Source organism: Ambystoma mexicanum, chromosome 6p (assembly GCF_040938575.1).
Source record: "Ambystoma mexicanum isolate Mex_15411 chromosome 6p, UKY_AmexF1_1, whole genome shotgun sequence".
NCBI classification, from domain to species: domain Eukaryota; kingdom Metazoa; phylum Chordata; class Amphibia; order Caudata; family Ambystomatidae; genus Ambystoma; species Ambystoma mexicanum.
In genome coordinates, this window is record NC_090935.1 from 1,486,286,386 (window position 1) to 1,486,303,889 (window position 17,504).

At 44.1% G+C, this 17,504-nt stretch overlaps 1 protein-coding gene across 2 annotated transcripts in view; it reads left to right on the forward strand.

The window, feature by feature from the left end:
• Nucleotides 1-17,504, forward strand: part of LOC138511074 (coiled-coil domain-containing protein 158-like) — a 1,345,385-nt gene that overhangs the window by 1,226,556 nt on the left and 101,325 nt on the right. For both annotated transcript variants that reach the window (XM_069626574.1, XM_069626575.1), the window contains exon 9: nucleotides 17,226-17,381. In XM_069626574.1, coding sequence (XP_069482675.1) covers nucleotides 17,226-17,381 — 156 coding nt within the window. The remainder of the gene's footprint in view (nucleotides 1-17,225; nucleotides 17,382-17,504) is intronic.

Below are 17,504 nucleotides of genomic sequence, written 5' to 3' on the forward strand. Positions count from 1 at the left end.
TCAGCAACTTGTGACTGCCACATGGCACATTGGATTTTCATCCAACCACAGTGTACCATGTTCTACTCCCATATGGCAGGTCGCTGTGACCTGTTACAGTAGGTTCACTTCCATTAAGTGAGAGCAGTGTTGTTTAAAAATTATTTTTCACATTGTTGCTCCATCACCTGCACAGCGTGTCCATTTATTTATTGATATATAAAGCTGTGACTGCCGCTTTCCGTGCACAGTATTTGGTGATACAGTGTTCATCTACCACTAGATGTACCTTGTTGGGCATTGCGGCCTGTCAGCGTTCCTGCGGTAAGCCTTGCTTTTCCGCTTTTGGATTTTCCATTCTTGACCAGGCATAGATGTTTCATATTTTGTCATCTTGTGTAGGTTGGCCGAATGCTAGTAGGTGCAAAGGCATTTTTAGTTCTGGCTATGAGGTGGCGCTGAAAGCGCTACCTGTAAAGCCAAAACTATTGTCATTAAAAATAGGAGCTTGACATAGGGGCTTTGAATGTAGGTTTGTAATGCTTTTCAATGCAGATGACAAATGAGGATGGATTTATGTAGTTTGGCTATGTGGCCCACCCATTTTGGATGGAGGACACATGGGTGAAACCTTGCTACTATTCAGGGTAACTTCAGAAACCCAATGCTGGCGGTGTGGGAAAAGCCTGACTCTTCACATGCAGTTGACAGCACTAGCAAGGAACAATTATCCAGCGCCATCAGATCCAGCCTTTTTATACACCTATGCCTCACCTGAGAGTCTAGTGGTTCTGGCTGCAACTGCAAGCTTGAAAACATCCACCTTTCCTTCTCTCCCGCCTCACATAGCAAATAAGAGACAAGACGCCTGGTGAAAGAAGGTTTATGTCTCGGACAGCTTTGCTCTCCGAGCAGTGAATGCCTCCTAAATCCTTGCAAAATGCACTTTTTATCTTTGATCAACAGTGGTCAATGCAGTGGCACACATTACTGAGGGGGATATTAGAGAAGGTTTTCTGGCAATGGCCCAGGATGGCAGGGAGGCTTCCCTCCAGATCCTGTAATCAGGCATGGGCACGGTATCCCTTTGTTTCACCGATAGTAATTACTTCGAAAAATGTCATCGAAAATTATAGGTATTTGAGGGAAAGAGTTAAAAGTGGGTGAGGAGGGTTTGGGGTAGAGGCAGTAATGAAGGTGAGGGGTCAATGGGGAGACCCAACAAATAAAAAAAACAATCAATGATAAATTTCGAAGTAATTAATTTGTGGTAAAGTACCACAAAGCAATTACTGTCAGCAAGTGACATGGAACCCTTTACACCGCTGACTGTTTCGGCTGCTGCATGGCCAAGAGTACAGTGGTGCAATGTCATTCATGGATGAAGACATCAGGAATTGCACAAGATGCATAGGCAAAGGTACTGGATATGCCCTTCGATAGGCAGAACATATTTGGGGAGAACTCAAACTATTAGAGGTTCCAGTCCCCTAAGGTGAAGTCTTTGGGTTTGCGCTGTATAATCCTCTTTGCTTACCGCAAGGAGCCAGGGATTTTTTTGTTATGTAACTGTTTTATTTTGGCAAAAAGGAGCCACAAAAACATATACAATAGAATATTCGAAATTTCTCACAATCAATATTAAAAATACATATGACATAGTTAAAATACGTACATCTCACAATATATAAGATTTTGCACAATATTAAAATAAGATATATCATTTTTAAAAGTTATTTGGAATAAGATTATCATGCTGTGTGTTAAAAGCAGCATATGCTGTGCAATTTAACCACTGAGCCCCTTCTCGATCAGTTTAGTTTGCCTCCATTCCATCAGAGAACGTTTGGGTTTGCATACCCCCACCGGATTCGCCACTGCTCAGATTTATGTTAACATACTGACCGACCATTGATACATAAATCAGGGTCACCCAGCATTAATACAATTAAACAATATCAGCTGGAAATCATCACAATCTTCAAGATGGCTCTAGTCTTGACTCTTGACCCCCTTTACAGACTTTCCTGTAGATAGCTGAATGTTGTCCCTTAACGTGCCAAACTCTGTAAATATACCCAGAGGTGGCATAGATCAACTGCATCGCGGGACATAGATTGACAAAGCTCCCATGCCTCTCTGGTTAACCTAAGACCCTCTGACAGGAACAGTGGATGTAAGTAAGTACGCCTAAGTCTGAGGGTCACAGGGCAAAGCAAAAGAAAGTGTGCTGTTGTTTCCTTTGTGTCAGCACACAGTGGACAGACGTCACTTACACTCAGTTTCTACCTCTTCATGACAGTTGCCAGAGGTAGTGTTTCCAATTTAAACCTTAGGTATAAACTCCTCTCACAGAGAGTAAAGATTTGGTCGAGATAAATCTCGAATACAACTAGCTGTTTATGAGCAAGGTACTCAGGTCCCAGCTGGAGGACATTCACTTCTCCAACTAGATGGCTTCTTGATTGAGATTTTAACAGATCTTTTAATTCAGTGCAGGCTTTGTTGTTAATCCCTTCAGGTGCTTCCCACAAAGTTCTTACTTCTGGGGAGGTTAGTGAATCCTTCACATGACGCACCCATTTGGGGCCTTTCCCCACCCTGCAGGGACATAAGATTCATCAACCCTTCGCTCTGTGTTTTTAAACCCTTTGTTTGCCATAACCTAAGCCAATAAGATACTGGTCTAAAGGAAAAGGCATTGCCAACAAAGGTAACATTTAATTCTGTCCTCACACAGGAAGTGGGGGCACTCAGGGGTAGAGACAGCACATTTTTGGTTACGTTCGAAGCTTTTACATTGCTCTAACCCCACAACTCAGCTCCATATCGTACAGCCGGGACTGATTGTCCTCTGTGGATCTGCAGGGCCAGAGAGCAGCCCTACTCCTATGTTTGCAGAACATAGATTTTAAAGCTCTGCACTGTTTTTTTAGGCTGAGATTAGAGCTCTCTACCTGCTCTCCCCAGTCACCATGTTCTTGAAAACGAATACCTAAGAAATCGAAATAGTGGCCTTTCTCGAGGGGGACGTTCTCCACTGCCAAATGAAAGGAGTATGTCTTAGAAAGTTTGGGGCGAAAAACCATTGCCTTTGTTTTATCAATGTTGACTGTTAAACCTAATTCCTTGCATTTGCTTACAAACATTTTTAGAGAGTTACGCCCTGGGGACTAGTTTCCAGCAACACCGCATCATCTGCCTAAAAGAATGTGGCATACTTCACATTTCCCAGTGTGGGGCAGTACTGGCAGTTAGTCGTAATTGTTTCAATTATCTCCTAAACTTATATTCAGAATAATAGTGGGACTACTGCACAGCCCTGTTTTACTCCTTTGCTCACTGAAAGTGGTGGAGTCACTTCCCCCTTAAGCCATACCATTCCCTGGCTGAGTCCAAAGAATACAATTGACCAATAAATTCACCCAGCTTGCTTGGACACTTCTTCTTATGTATATTCTCGCACAGGGTAGCTCTTGACACACTGTCAAAGGAGGTTCTAAGGTCAAAGAACACTGCATACAATTTCACCCTCGAGAGATTGATGTATTTCTGAAGGAGCAGGAATATGGTAACACACTAGTCCACTATTCCTTTTTCAACTTGAAACCCTGCCTGGAGGGTAGAGATTACGTGGTTATTGTCTGCCCATTCCTGTAATTTGTATAAGATAATCTTGCCGAAGATTTTCCCAGTGGAGTCCATCAAACAAAGAGGCCGATAGTTTGCTGGAGAATCTCTTCCGCCTTTTTTATAAAGGGGGACCAAAAGCCCTGTTTGTCAGGATGGAGCGATAAAAAAGATTTACGGGTATAAAGTCAGGACCATCATCCTTCCCCGTTTTCTGCTTGCTTGCAAATTATCTTTTTTTTATTGAAAAGGAGCTTCTCATATGCTCATATGCTCACCTCAATATTTTAGGGATTTGTTTTTTTTTTCTAAGGTGCACCCCTTTGGCATAGTTAACAGTTTGTTTTTTTTCACTTCGCAGCACCACTCGTTCTTACTAAGAGCTTTTTTCTTTAGCTGGCATGGTGGACGAGTGAAATAAGGTTGTAACTTATTTTTTGAGCACTTCATATTCAGCTAGGACAGATACATCAGAGCTTTGATTATTGCCAATAAGCGCTATACTTGTCCCGACTACATCACCTGTGTGGCACTTGCCGGTAGTGTTATATCACAGTAAAGACTATGGCATTGGTCTTAGCATAAAACAGAGTACACCGATATGCATTCTTATATGTGACAATTTATTATTCAATTAATGATTTTTTAAAACCAGCCTATACGGGCTGCTGTATCTATGTCACCAATATTCAGCTCCTTTTTCAAGGAGAATTACATACAAAAGTCATCATATTGTATCTTCATATGACTAACAATTTGTTGTGCTAATAACTTGTGAGTGTTAATATCCAAAGTGACTTATGATGTGGTTAAGCTACATAACACATCTATCTAGTCAATACTAACCCTCACAAGTTATTATTATTATTATTATTATTATTGTGAGTACACCCGACTACATCATACAGATTCATTTTCCATTCTTCCTTTACAACCCTTGGCCATTTTACGGCCTTGCCAATCACAACCATTTCCAATGCTCTTTCCCCCTGCATGCTTTTTGTCCTGGAGTTAGTGGGCATAAGGATATCTAACTGCAACGAGCAGTGCTCGCTACCCCAGTCTCTGCCCGATATAAGTGCATAGTCTATTAATGATTGACCTTTAGGGCCGTGGAAAGTATTCCTTGCCCGTTGGTCATTAGCGGCCCTCCCGTTACATGCCCTTAGATTAATATCGTTTAGGGTCAGAGCTGTTTCTAGGACACAGTTGTGGATTCTTTTTGCGGGGCCGACCTAAGGTCTGGAACATCTTGCTCTTTCCATATCCCTTCGAACAGGGACTGAGCTCAAGTTGAAGGTTCATATCCCCCATTACCAATTACCAGATTCCTTAACGTTCATGTCCCACTCAAACGTGTTCTTGATCCATATTAAGAGCCCCCCCCATGGGGCCCACCGATTGGTCCTTTTTTACAGCTATGTCAAATGATTGATATCCCTGTATAAAGGGGGAAATGAGGGCTCACGATTCCTGAAACATGACCATTTGCCCAGTCATTCAACATCCTCTAGGTCCATTGTGCTCTCAGCTGTTCCCATAGAGGGTAAGGCCTGGGCACTATTCTTTTGCCCGCCATTTCCTATATTTGGAAACTGCCCTCCACCACCCTGTCTTCCCTGATGCTCCAAAAGAAAGACTTGGGGCACTTCAATACAATATTAATATTATTGGGTGGGTATGTCTGAGCATTCAGACCTAGGACCCTTTCAACCAAGTCCCAGGACTTCAAAAATACTTGGATGTAATCCAAACCCGAGTGGGCGATCGGAGCTCTTATACACCTAGTGATATCCTCTCTTATCAGCGATAGGCACCACCTCCAGTATCTAAACCAGTGTGTTATCTTATTCACCAGTGCATCTTGGCCTTCATATGCACCGGGCAGAAGCCAGGGAACATTCGCCATTATTACTGATGGGCAACCTCCTATTCCTCCCATAGGAGAGATTGGCGCCAGATTGCCACATCCTGGCACCGAATTCTGAAACGTCAGAGTGTTTCCAGTTGGGAGCTGGTTGGAGCGTGTCAACAGAGAGTTCACTCCCAACCGTCTCGGAATCTTAAGGGTATCGAGGTCACTCCTATTTGAGAGGTTGTCTTTTTGCATGGAATTCAAAGGTGCACTATAGGGAAATTACTTGTTACCCACTCTGTTCTCAGTTGCCGATATCTTTTTCCCTGCTGCAGGGGCATTGTTGCTTCCACTCCCCATGGACACTTCGGCTACCATTGTCTTGACCAAGACTACTGCCAATTGTGCCTCTATTCTGGTTTTTAAGCCTCTTCATTTGTTAGACCAGAAAGGAAGATGCCCCTCAATAGCTTCCATGATTCCCTCCTTTAACTTTAGGACGGAATCATTAATCAGCTTTCATATACTTGCCGTGTCAATTGATTTCTTATTGGTTGAGTCAATAGGGTCTGTTTGAGTGCAGATTTTTGTTCACTAAACTGGTCCTGCTCGGGGCCGATGGGGATATGAACACGCTTTCCTATCGAGTGAGGTAAACCTTCCCTTGTATATACCCCTGGATTTAGATGTGTTACTAGAGTTCAATTTGTTTTACCTTTTCTCTTTTTGTGCATCCCTTGGCTATGTGCTACAGACTCCTCGATAGGGCCACCAGCTTTCACAGTCACCTCCTTCTAAAGGGGTATTTAAACCTTCGACCAAGCCACCATTCTCCTCAACCAAATCGCCCCCCATCTTATATGTGTGGATTTCTACCAGGGGTGGGGGGTTCCGTGGAGCCCCCCACCAAAGTTAGAATTTCCACTGCCATTCTTTATCAGCAGTGAGTAATTGTGTCCTCCCTTCTGCCCAGGCTTATTATCAGTTAAGAAAGGGATCAAAGGGTCCCTAGTAGTCCTCTGCCCATTGGCCCTATCATACTTATTTTCCTGCACTGTGCAGGGATGTACGGCTCTATTAGCAGATCTTGAGCTAGATCAACCACGGCACAATTGGATGCATAGGCACGTGAATCTATTGGGATATCCAGATGGTTGATAATATCAATATCAATCAACAAGCCCTTGATTTCGGTAATCCGAATATTTAAATTGCTAATTGATTTAAACATACGTGAGATTTTTCTTTGTCTGTGCTCAAGAGAAGTATGTGGTTCTGCTTTCCTTTTCCCCATTGTGGTGTTAAAATTGCGGTCTCCAACACAATGACAATTATAATAACGATTAAGAAAGAAACCCAAAGTCTGTATCCAAATTAGGTCTGTTCAAAAGACAGAGCGAGGCAGGCCCGATGGCTAAGGGGGCTGCCTTAGTCAGTCTCCCCTTCCTCACTCCCATCACAGACACATTCCAGAGGGATAGGCGTTGATGATCCCATCACAAGAGTTTTTATTTTTACAGTTGCAGTCACCAATTGAACCCGGTAAAATAGTTGAAACAAAGAATACCCAAAAGGACAAAGCTGGCTTTCCTTCCTTCGTTTTACTGCTTACTGTTTACACTGACTGCACAAGCACAATCGACAGATCGAGGCATGCTCGATGGGTAAGGGGGCCACCTTAGTCCGTCTCCCACTCCTTGCTCCTGTCAGAGATACCTTCCAGGGGATAGACATTGATGGCCCGGTGGGGTCCAAAATCCAGATTAACGTGCCCCACAGCTGCGGAAAACTTGGGAGGAGCGGAAAAAGTGCAGCAGCTGCACCACATACAGGCAATACAGACCATAGTGTCCCACTCTCCTCTGCCAGCGACCTCCGAACAGCCTGCGGCTGCAAACAGCCAAGCTTGTCCTTCTCCAGCAAGGGCTCTCAGCAGCAATGTTGTAGCTTGGAAACATTGAGGGCATGGCCTAGCCCTATGCAAGTGATTTCAGGTTATGGGGCTTTTCTACTTTCCCTGCGGCTCCGAACAGCCGAGCTTGCCCTTTACCAATGGGTTAGTGATGGGTAAATATGCAGAACAACGTTTGTGCTCTTGCTCAAGGGCCCGGCGAGCTCACCGGAGTGAAGTCGTTCCCCGGAACGGCACTGCAGGCATGGGAAATGACAGCCATAATCCAAAGGTTTCCGCTAGTTGCCCCCATGCTCTGGGTGATGATCTTGCTATCCCTCCAGGTTCGACTGGGATCCGCCCGTATCAGTGAGGTTACTAGGCATCCTGCCCACAGTCGGGGAGATGCAGGTAAGGCCACATTCAACCACAGCTCCAGATGTAATACCTGAGTCAGGAATTTTGTCTCTCTGCTCCCACACCCTCTGGAAGAGTCCAGGAGGCCACTGGGAGGCTGCAGGGCATATGTCTCACAAGAGGAAGTGGTAGAGGTGCCTCTAGTGGTGGAACCGAAGCAGCCAATGCCTTCCTGGCCCCCCTCAGTGAAAAACCACTTTGAGGAATTCTGCCACAAGTACTTGTGGATGGGAGAATTTCCCTGCCAGGCACAGAATGGTCTCAAACTACTTGTGACGCTTGGGCCTTACAGGACGTTCAGAAGGGTTACTGTCTTCCTTTCATTCGGCTTTCTCCAGACCATTTTTCTCACCCCCCACCTTGTCACTGGACCCCATCCTCTTGGAGGTCTGTCAGCTTCTCTCAAAGAGAACAATAGAACTCAAAATGGTGCAAGTGGGGTGTTCAACTTATTTTTTCGGGTCCTGAAGAAGGATGGGGTCTTGCAACCATGACTCAATCTGAGGCTTCTGTATTTGAACTTGTGTAATGACAAATTCAAGATGGTAACTCTAACCCTGATCCTCCAAGCCCTTGATCTGCAGGAATGGTTGGTGTCTCTGGACCACCAGGATGTCTACTACCATATGCCCATCCAGTGAAAAAACATGAAGTACATAAAGTTTGTGGTGGCCCAATATCACTGCCAGTTCAGAGCCTTGCCATTTGACCTTTCTTCAGCAGCTAGGGTTTTCAACAAGCTGCTGCCCATAGTAGTGGTGCACCTCAGGAGGGAAAGTGTTTATGTCTCTTCCTATCTGGACCACTGACTCATTTGTGATTGCTCCCCAGACCAGATGTGGGCACATTTGTTCCACCTGTGCAGCCTGTTGCTTAGCTTGGGCTTTTCACTGAACTTCAAAATGTCTCATGTTTCGCTATTCCAGTCTCTCAGATTTACTGGGCAGTCTTGAGCACTCGCCTGGGCAGAGCCTTTCCGTCCGAGCACCGAGTGTTGAACATCTCTCTGAGGGTTCATGTCCTCCACTCCCATGAACAAATACCTGCCTTAGCCTTCCTACTTCTGCTGGATCTGATGGCCTCCTGCCTTCTGGTGGTCCTAGAGGCTCAGCTGTTCATGAGATTGCTTCAATGGCTACTCTGTTGTCAGTAGATGCAGTTTTCGGGACACATGTCAGATCGGCTGCAGGCATTGAGTCGAGTGGCTTAAGACCTTTCGTGGTGCTCCCTGAAGGACAACTTGCTGAAATGCATGTTGTTCTGCAACCCTTGGCCTCAGGTGACGATAATCACGGATGCATCCCTGAAATGTTGGGGTGATCTTCTGTTGGATCTGACTGTGAGTGGGTTGTGGCCTCCCTCAGGGTCTTGGATGCACATCACTTTGCTGGAACTTGGGATTATCAGGCTGGCCCTTGTCGCGTTCCCCTTTCTGTGAAAGGAAAATGAGTGCTGATCCTTATTGACAACACAGTGACCATGTACTACCTCAAGAAATAAGGTAGTGTGGAGTCCTTACCACTTTGCCAAGAAACAAGGTGACTGTGGTTCTAGGCTTTAGAGAACAACAAGCCTGTGATTGCTACCCATCTTGCCTGGGGATAAAATGTTACAGTGGTTGTCTTGAGCAGACAGAATTCGGCCTCCCATGATTGTGAGCTCTGCCAGGAAGTTCTAGAAGACATTTTCTCCCTTTGGGGGACTGCTCAGGTGGATCTCTTTGCTTCCAATGTGAACAGGAAGTGTGAGCCGTTCTGCTCCAGGGAATTTACTCATCAGGAAGCTTTGGTGAATGCCTTGATGGTCGAGTGGACGTACAATCGTCAATTCCTGTCATTCCTCTGGTTCTCAGGAGACTGCGCCTGTTCAGGACCACATTGATCTTGATTACTCTAGACTCTGCATAGAGGACGTGGTACGCGGATTTGCTGGACAGAGTTGCAGGCCGGGCGGATAGCTCAGGGGCAACACATTTGTCTTGAAAAGCAAGACAACACATAGCAGCACAGGTACAAAAACTTCAAACCCTGGGCTTGTGCTTAGAAAATGGTCCCCGTATTAAGCATGTTAACAATCATAATGTCTATCTGCCCTCCCTGGTGCCTACTTAGGTGAATGGGCCTATATAGTTTTTTCTTTTATAACACGCTTAATACCGGAGACCAGTTTCTAAGTGTGAGACCGGGATTTGAGCCTGTGTTGCTATGCGTTGTCTTGCTTCCAAGACAAATGTGCTGCCCCTGATCTATCCCTCAGTCAGAGGACCTGTCTTCCACTTGAGGATCAGCAGCCTGAACCCTCATACTTGGCTATTGAGAGGCTTAGATACAAGGAGTGTGACTTGTCAGACAACGTCCTGGATGTGCTCCTTTCAGCCCAGAGACCTGAAACCAAGACAATTTATGCTCGAAAATGGCATACATTTTGAACTTGGTGCCAGGAAAGGTATTTTGACCCTATTTCATGTCCTGTAGCCTCTACCCTGGAATTTAGATTGTTTTAGCCTGAACGGCCTGCAAATTTGAACTGTGAAGGGGTACCTAGCCGCTATCTTGGTTTTTTTCAAGGATTGTGCAATCACTTTCGCCCACACCAGTGTCGTTCCAGCGTGGGATTTGAATTCGGTGCTCATGTTTCTTATTGGTGCTCTGTTTGTGCCCCTGCATTTTTGTTCCATTACATTGCTCATTCTTAAGGTGATCTTCCAAGCTGCCATCTCTCCCACTAGACATGTGAGAGAGCTCCAGATATTGTCTGTCAAACCTTGTTAATTGTTTTTCTCCAAAGTGAACGTGACGTCGAGAGTGAGACCTTACCTCCCACCGAAGTTGATCTCAAAAGATCGATCTTCATGTGTTTTATTCCTCCACTCCATCCGTCTAAGGCACAGAAGTGATTCAATCAACTGGAGCCGGTGTGGGCCCTCATCAACTATGTCCCTCAGATGAGAGATGTCAGGAAACATAACCAGCTTTTCTAGGGTTATTCTGGTGCCCGGTGATGGGGGATCATTCTGTGTATCTCTAAATACTATGATCTCGCTGGGAAGCAAGGGCATGAGGGTCATCCAGCTCATTCTATCAGAGGTGTGGCTGCCATGTCTATCTTACTGTGAGGGGTCCCTGCTCTGGACATTTGCCAGGCAGCCAAGCGAGCACAGGTTTGCCAAACCTTACTGTCTGGATTCCCATTTAAGGCAGGATGTCTGTTTTGGTAGGGTAGTCCTAGAGCTTTCTAGTATGTGTGGTGCCCTTGCTCTCTTCCCTCATCCAGAACCACATACTGCTATTGGAGTCTATCATAAATGAGAAATCCATGGGAGGATGGAATCCATTAGAAAATCAAATTACTTACCTCTCAGTAATGTTCTTTCCAAGGGTGGCTCCTCCCACATATTCCTTATCTCCCTCCCTATGTGCTCCACTTGGCAGATAGCTATACACCATCAGTTGTATGGTTCTTCAGTGTCAAAATGCTAGGGAAAAAAGGTGGAACTGAGGTCATGGTGCATGGTGCCTCGATATGCACTGCCCCGACATCATGTCACCGCCTCCTGCTGGTGGAAGCATTTCCAAAGATCAGCTGCGCTGCGGATAGGATATCATAGACGAAGAATCTGTGGGAGGAATATCCATCAGAAAGAACATTACTGAGAGGAAATTATCACAATTGATCATCTAATTCTCAAAATCAAATCCTTAAAGTCATCACGAGCACCTAGCCCCAATGGCCTGGCAAACGTTGTAATGAAAAGCAAACCCGAATTCTGGGCTAATCTGCTAAAAATCTTATTTGAAAAAATTCTGGCTGAAGGACAGATTCCTAAGACCTGGCAAATAGCCTTTCTAGTGCCAATATTTAAGAAAGGCAACAACCCGGAATACACCTTCAAATAACAAGAATCACCCAGAACCTCATGCAATCCAAATGATGTTCACGGATACTAAAATTGACTGCAGACTCGGCTGCACCTGCACACCTTTTTTTTCACTTATAAAAACTGCTCCATACCAACTTTAGTCCACTCCCACACCTTTTACAGGCCCTTTTTAGGCCCCCAAATAACCCTAAATGTGTTTTCCAGACTTGTTCCTCGGTCAGCGGCGGCTATCCTTGCATCCAACATGACGACCATTTTAAGAAATCTGACAAAGCTCACATTTTTGAACAACCAATCAGTGTGCGTTTTTGGTGCCCGCGGACACCAAGCCACCCTCTGATTGGTCCAGATGTGTCCGTGGACTCCGAATCAGGAAATGAGTCTGTGACCAGAACGAGATATCACAATTTTTTTTACCTACTTTTTGGCCAATTTTAAAGAAATTATTGGACAGATTTACAACAAATTTACATAAGCACGCTTTCGGGACCAAGCCGCCGCTCCTGGTGCAAGTTTCATGAAAATCCGCCCAGTGGTTTGAGCTGTATGCACAAGCAAACACAGTTTTCCGTTGTGTCTATGAGAATTTCCAACATTTTGGGACCTCCCCTATAACTTTGTGCCCACTTGATGAAACCACATCAAACGTTCTGAGGGGGCTATATACTTTTTTTTGCAAAGTTTGGTGAAGATTCATCCAGGGTACGGGGGCAAAGTTACAAGTCACCCAGAAAGTGCTCAATGAGTTTAGCAACTTAACTATAACTACAGGGCCACTACTGCATGGTAATGACTTGACAGATTGTTTACATGCTATGCACTTCGGCACATTACCACTCCATTGACAATTTGAAGATATTTGTACTTATGAACTACACCTTTGAGGTTATATTGATCACTTTAGACTTAATCCACATCATGTACGTCGGACTGTATACTTACCTAACACTCCCCAGGCCTTGGTGTGTAAAGAAATATGGGAACAGTATTAGTAAAAGTTGATTTGTGTCTACACCCATTGCCATAATCATGAGATCACTTTAAAACTTAATGCCCAGAACAATAGTGTTCAGATCGCTATTTCGGCCATGCGCTTCCATGCACACTGATATTAACATATGACATCATCATACAGCTATGTTATGACATCACACGATACACACCATAAATTGCCGCAATTTTTTAAACACTGGCTCCCACTTTGCGAAATGCCAGTGTTCCACAATTTAACCCACCATTTTTCAAAGTAAGGCTCTTTAGCCTCTACTAACAACATTAAATGTTTATGGGACCCATAAGGCCCCACACTCTGGTAACAGCTCGTGACTGATACCTCTGTATTTGCAAACTTTATTCACTTACCTTATATTCCCGGCATGACACTTTTTTATCCTAAATTTGATTTACTCTATATGAAGAGACTACACATCTTGTCTGACTTATCGAAGATTTCAACCACTGACGTGGTGACTCATTTAAAAAAAATACTACCTCTGGACCTTCCTCCTGGAATAGGAGGTAAGGCCTGACGCCTATTTTTTTTAATTACATTTTTATAGTGAACCACATAGTATTACCTCGGATGCAGGTTAGAGTCTATGGGCCTCATTACGGCCTGTGCGGAATGGGTTAACGGGTCCCGCTTATGGGTGCGGACCCGTTAACACCATTCCGTAAGATTACAAGGTCCCCTCGCGGGACCCGGTAAGGAACACCTGGTCAAACCAGGCGTCCTTACCGGGTCCCGCGAGGGGACCAGGGAGCTAACAACGGACCGGTCGTAATCGGCCCGTTGTTAGTGCCCTCTCCCATTCCCATTGAGCCCTATGGGGGCTCAAATGGGAATGGGGAAGGCCCGGGCCCGGGTTCCCTGAGGGAGGAATTACCGGGCCATCTGAACTCGGAATGGCCCGGTAATTCCCCATTCAGGGAACACGGTAAAGGAGCCCCGTTTGGCGGCAGCCATGGAGCTAATAGCTCCATGGCTGCCGCCAAACTCGTAATGAGGCCCTATGTCCCAACATTGATTCTACTTTCCCTTTCTGTTTTTTTAGTGTGAACGCTAGACTTCACTCCTCTCGTGAGTGGCCTATATTTGTACCTGTAATAAGATGTCCACTAGAAATCCGGGCTTTGAACACAATAAAATCCAGGTGAATGACTACTCTCTACCATGGGAGAAAGTATTCCCAATATACATAATCATTTATTTATAGCTAAATTGTGCATTAGATAGATCATTTTCTCAATATCATTCTGGTCGTACAAATGATGACTATAAGTTTCTGGAACTATGATGTATATAACTCGCTCCTGACGAAGGGTGTTGACTCACAATGCGTAGAGCTCTGAATCCAACACTGGATGAAATTATTGTTTTGATAACAATGTTGGTGTATTTGACCCTCTTGCTTCCTGTAGGTTTTTCTTAAAATTCTATTGACACCATTGTGGCAATAAGCCCTTAGCCGGCGGGCCATTACCACCTAAGGTAATGCCCCCGGGGCCCACTGTTATAGGCCGAAGCGTGGCAAGGGCCTTAACAGAGGCCCCAGGGACATCACCATTAGGTGGTAATGACCTGCTGGTGAGGGGCTTATTGCCATTAGTATTCCGGGGTTTGTAGCCACGCGATACTAATGGCGTTGTTATATTTTTCATTCAGCATTTGTTTTGCCGTTTGAAAATGAGGCCGCAGTACGCATTAGTTCTAGAGAGACTAGAACGCGCATAATGCTTTATTACTACGGATCAACAGGGCGCCATTTTGGGCCAAGTTGATCTGTAGTAATGAATGGAGAGGTGAGTGAGGAGGCTTTCAGACCCGGCGTGCGATGCACACTAATGGATATTTTGTCTACAAGCAGGGCTAGCAAAGGTCTATGGCTTAGTTACGTGACCACATCATTAAATAGCTTTGGGTTTAGGATCCTTTTGACTCTTTGAGCCTAACACACAGACATGGTATGGTTACAAACACCTTTTTTTCTGACAGTTTCACAGCATGCATAAGCCCTCTATCGACCCTTACTTTATTCTAGTACTAGACTACTACAGTATCAAGGGGCATGAGCTCTATCTGGCTCGCCTCTCATGTCCCAGGGAGCAGGCCCTCATTGCCAAGCTAAGATCAAATGCTATTCCTTTGAACAAGATAACAAGCAAATGGACAGTGACTCAGGTAAATGGCTTTAAGATGGGTCGTCCCCCAGAAACAAGGGGACATCTTGTTTAGTCCCTGGTTTAGAGAAGTGCTGGCTGTTATTATTCTTGATTCAACTTCAGGGGCTCTTGATATCCTCTTGGTTCTGACGACATTTTTCCTAGTAGCTGTAAAGACGAACAGTAAATTATGCAACTTTTCCCAGTGTGGAAGGGAAAAAAGGGTAGCCTTGGAGATGATTGAATAGGAGCCTGGGATGTTGCTAGGTCTGTAAAAGGCCCAGGGCTACGTTAATGATGGGACTCGTGGCTATCTAGCCTTTTAGTTGTAGGCCCTGAGCTTATATCAGGGGCTATAACACCTCCACACTCGCCTAGAAACGCCTCTGATGGGAGCGCTCACGTTTACCCTCCTTACTAATGGCAAAATATTGTATCGTTGAAATGCGCTTTTGCTTTGTTTTTTGAGCTTTTGTGTAATTTATATAATGAAGGCACATGTCTAAGATAGTGTGGGAGTTTAATGGCATGCTGATGGAAAAAACAGATGGGATTGGACTGGTACAGAGAAGTGGTGGAATTAAACCACTAAGCACGTTCCTACCTTTAATGATTGATTTGAGTAATTCCTCTAACAGAACTAAGCATGCATATTAATAATTCTATTTACGTCAGTAAAAACGCAGACCAGCTATTAATTGGAATTAAAAAGCGACACAGATACCATCATTGCCTACTTCTGTTTAAATTGTATGTTAGGGGTGGGCACCAAACACTTAAGTGATGACAGAGGAATGCTTTGAGCTGCAGAAGACGCTGTTTAGATCTGTTCTGTTATACAGTGGGACACAGCACTGCTGTCATTTGCATGGTCTCCAGGCCCAATGGCAGATCTGAAAGAGAGGAAGGCGGGTTAGTTTAGTAGGGAGAGAGGGAAAATGAAAGATTGCTTCCTGATGTTTTGATGTGTGTCATTCGGAAGCACCTGGTTACTTGATGCAGGTCTGTTTGTAGGTGGTCTGTGTGGAGGGCATCGAGCAAAGGTGGGAAAGTCGTAGCCCCTCTGATATGCACTAGGCCACAATGCCCATGACATCCCACCATTGTCTTCAATGGAGGGAGCTGATGGGAGCAGTCAGCGAAACATCTGCAGGCTGCCCATGACTGATAAAGAGGCATTTGTGTCCGGGTGGCATGGTCGTGTGCCTGTGGCGATAAGGTGAATTGGCCTAGGTGGTGGTATTAAGTTGGTTTTAGAGGTGTAGTGTTCTGTTGTATGTATGTATGGCTTGCTTTTAAATTATTGTGTGCCAGTGGCATTGTTGGTCTGCGTATGTTGTGCTTGGACATGAAGGTCAGTAGCTTGTTTTCCTGTAAAGCAAAATCAAACAATATATTATTTACATGGGCAATATCGTGCTAAGCTGCTGTAGATGAAGCCAATAGGAGGAGGTGTGTTCCACCAGTCTTATTGTTACCGATGGATGATTCTACCACTGGAAGCTTTTATCGCACTTGATAATAGCATAGCACTGGTAATAATACACAAACAGAATATTCCCAAGATTACCGCTGGTGGAGTACTGATTTAAGGTGAATTGTAAGTCAATGCAAGAAACATTTCTTCTTAGATTTGTTGCCTCCCATTCCTCTCATCATAATAAAAATTATTTGAAGAATTTGCGTAGAAGATGATGAATAATGTGAGATGGTCTTCAATAACACAACTTCTGCCAAGATGTCTATCATTACTCTTCTATACATAATTTCTAATCGTTTGCACAAACTATAGGGAAAGCTCACGGCTTAAGCGCTCGGCTCTGACATAGACTCAGCCTCCTCATGGCAAGCTCCAAGCCCAGCAGCGCCGACTCAGCCCCTCATCCTTTTGACAACGATAACTCGAGTATCATTAACTGATTTCATTCATGTTTAGTAACTTAAAGGTGTATTGATTGGTTGAGGTTTACATTTTGTAGAGATTTAAAATATTTATGATTAATTATTTTCTAAATGTTAAATGTATTAATGTTTAAATGATAACTAATATATGTTGGATGAATGAAAATTTATATTTGTGAAATGTTCGTTTGAACTAAGCACTATAAATACAAATATAGTTAATAATAACAGCTAATATTGCAGCACTTAGAGGAATCTGTTATGAAGTGTTGCCCAAAAATCTCATTTTGTTATGCTTATGATATGACTAGATTGTAAGAAATTGTATTCCAAGTATTTCAAATGTCCAGTGTTTATACAATGTGGTACTAGGTTGGGTTTTCTGTTTCTATACTCTTGCACTTGAATAGTAAACGGTTTGAAATTGTAATATGATGCCAGGTCAAAATCATTTGACTTAGTAAAGGATGTAGCACGCCTTTGACTGTTATATCATGTTTGTGTTGTAGGCAGCTTCCCATATTGCTGTTTGCAATGACATAATTAACAGACATTCAGAACTGTTGCTGGTCGAAGAAGAGGAAGAGGAAGAGGTGATTGAGGTCGAAGAACCCAACATAATTTCGATCCAAGATAATAACCTCTTTGTTCGAAACTTAATAGCGGTAAATACCATTTGATAACAATTCTTTTTTATAATACAATTGTAATATTCTCCTTAGAATACCTTCATGTTAATCTCATTCCAGATTAGGTGCTTGTAAAGTAACGTTTCAGAGAGGGCCCTT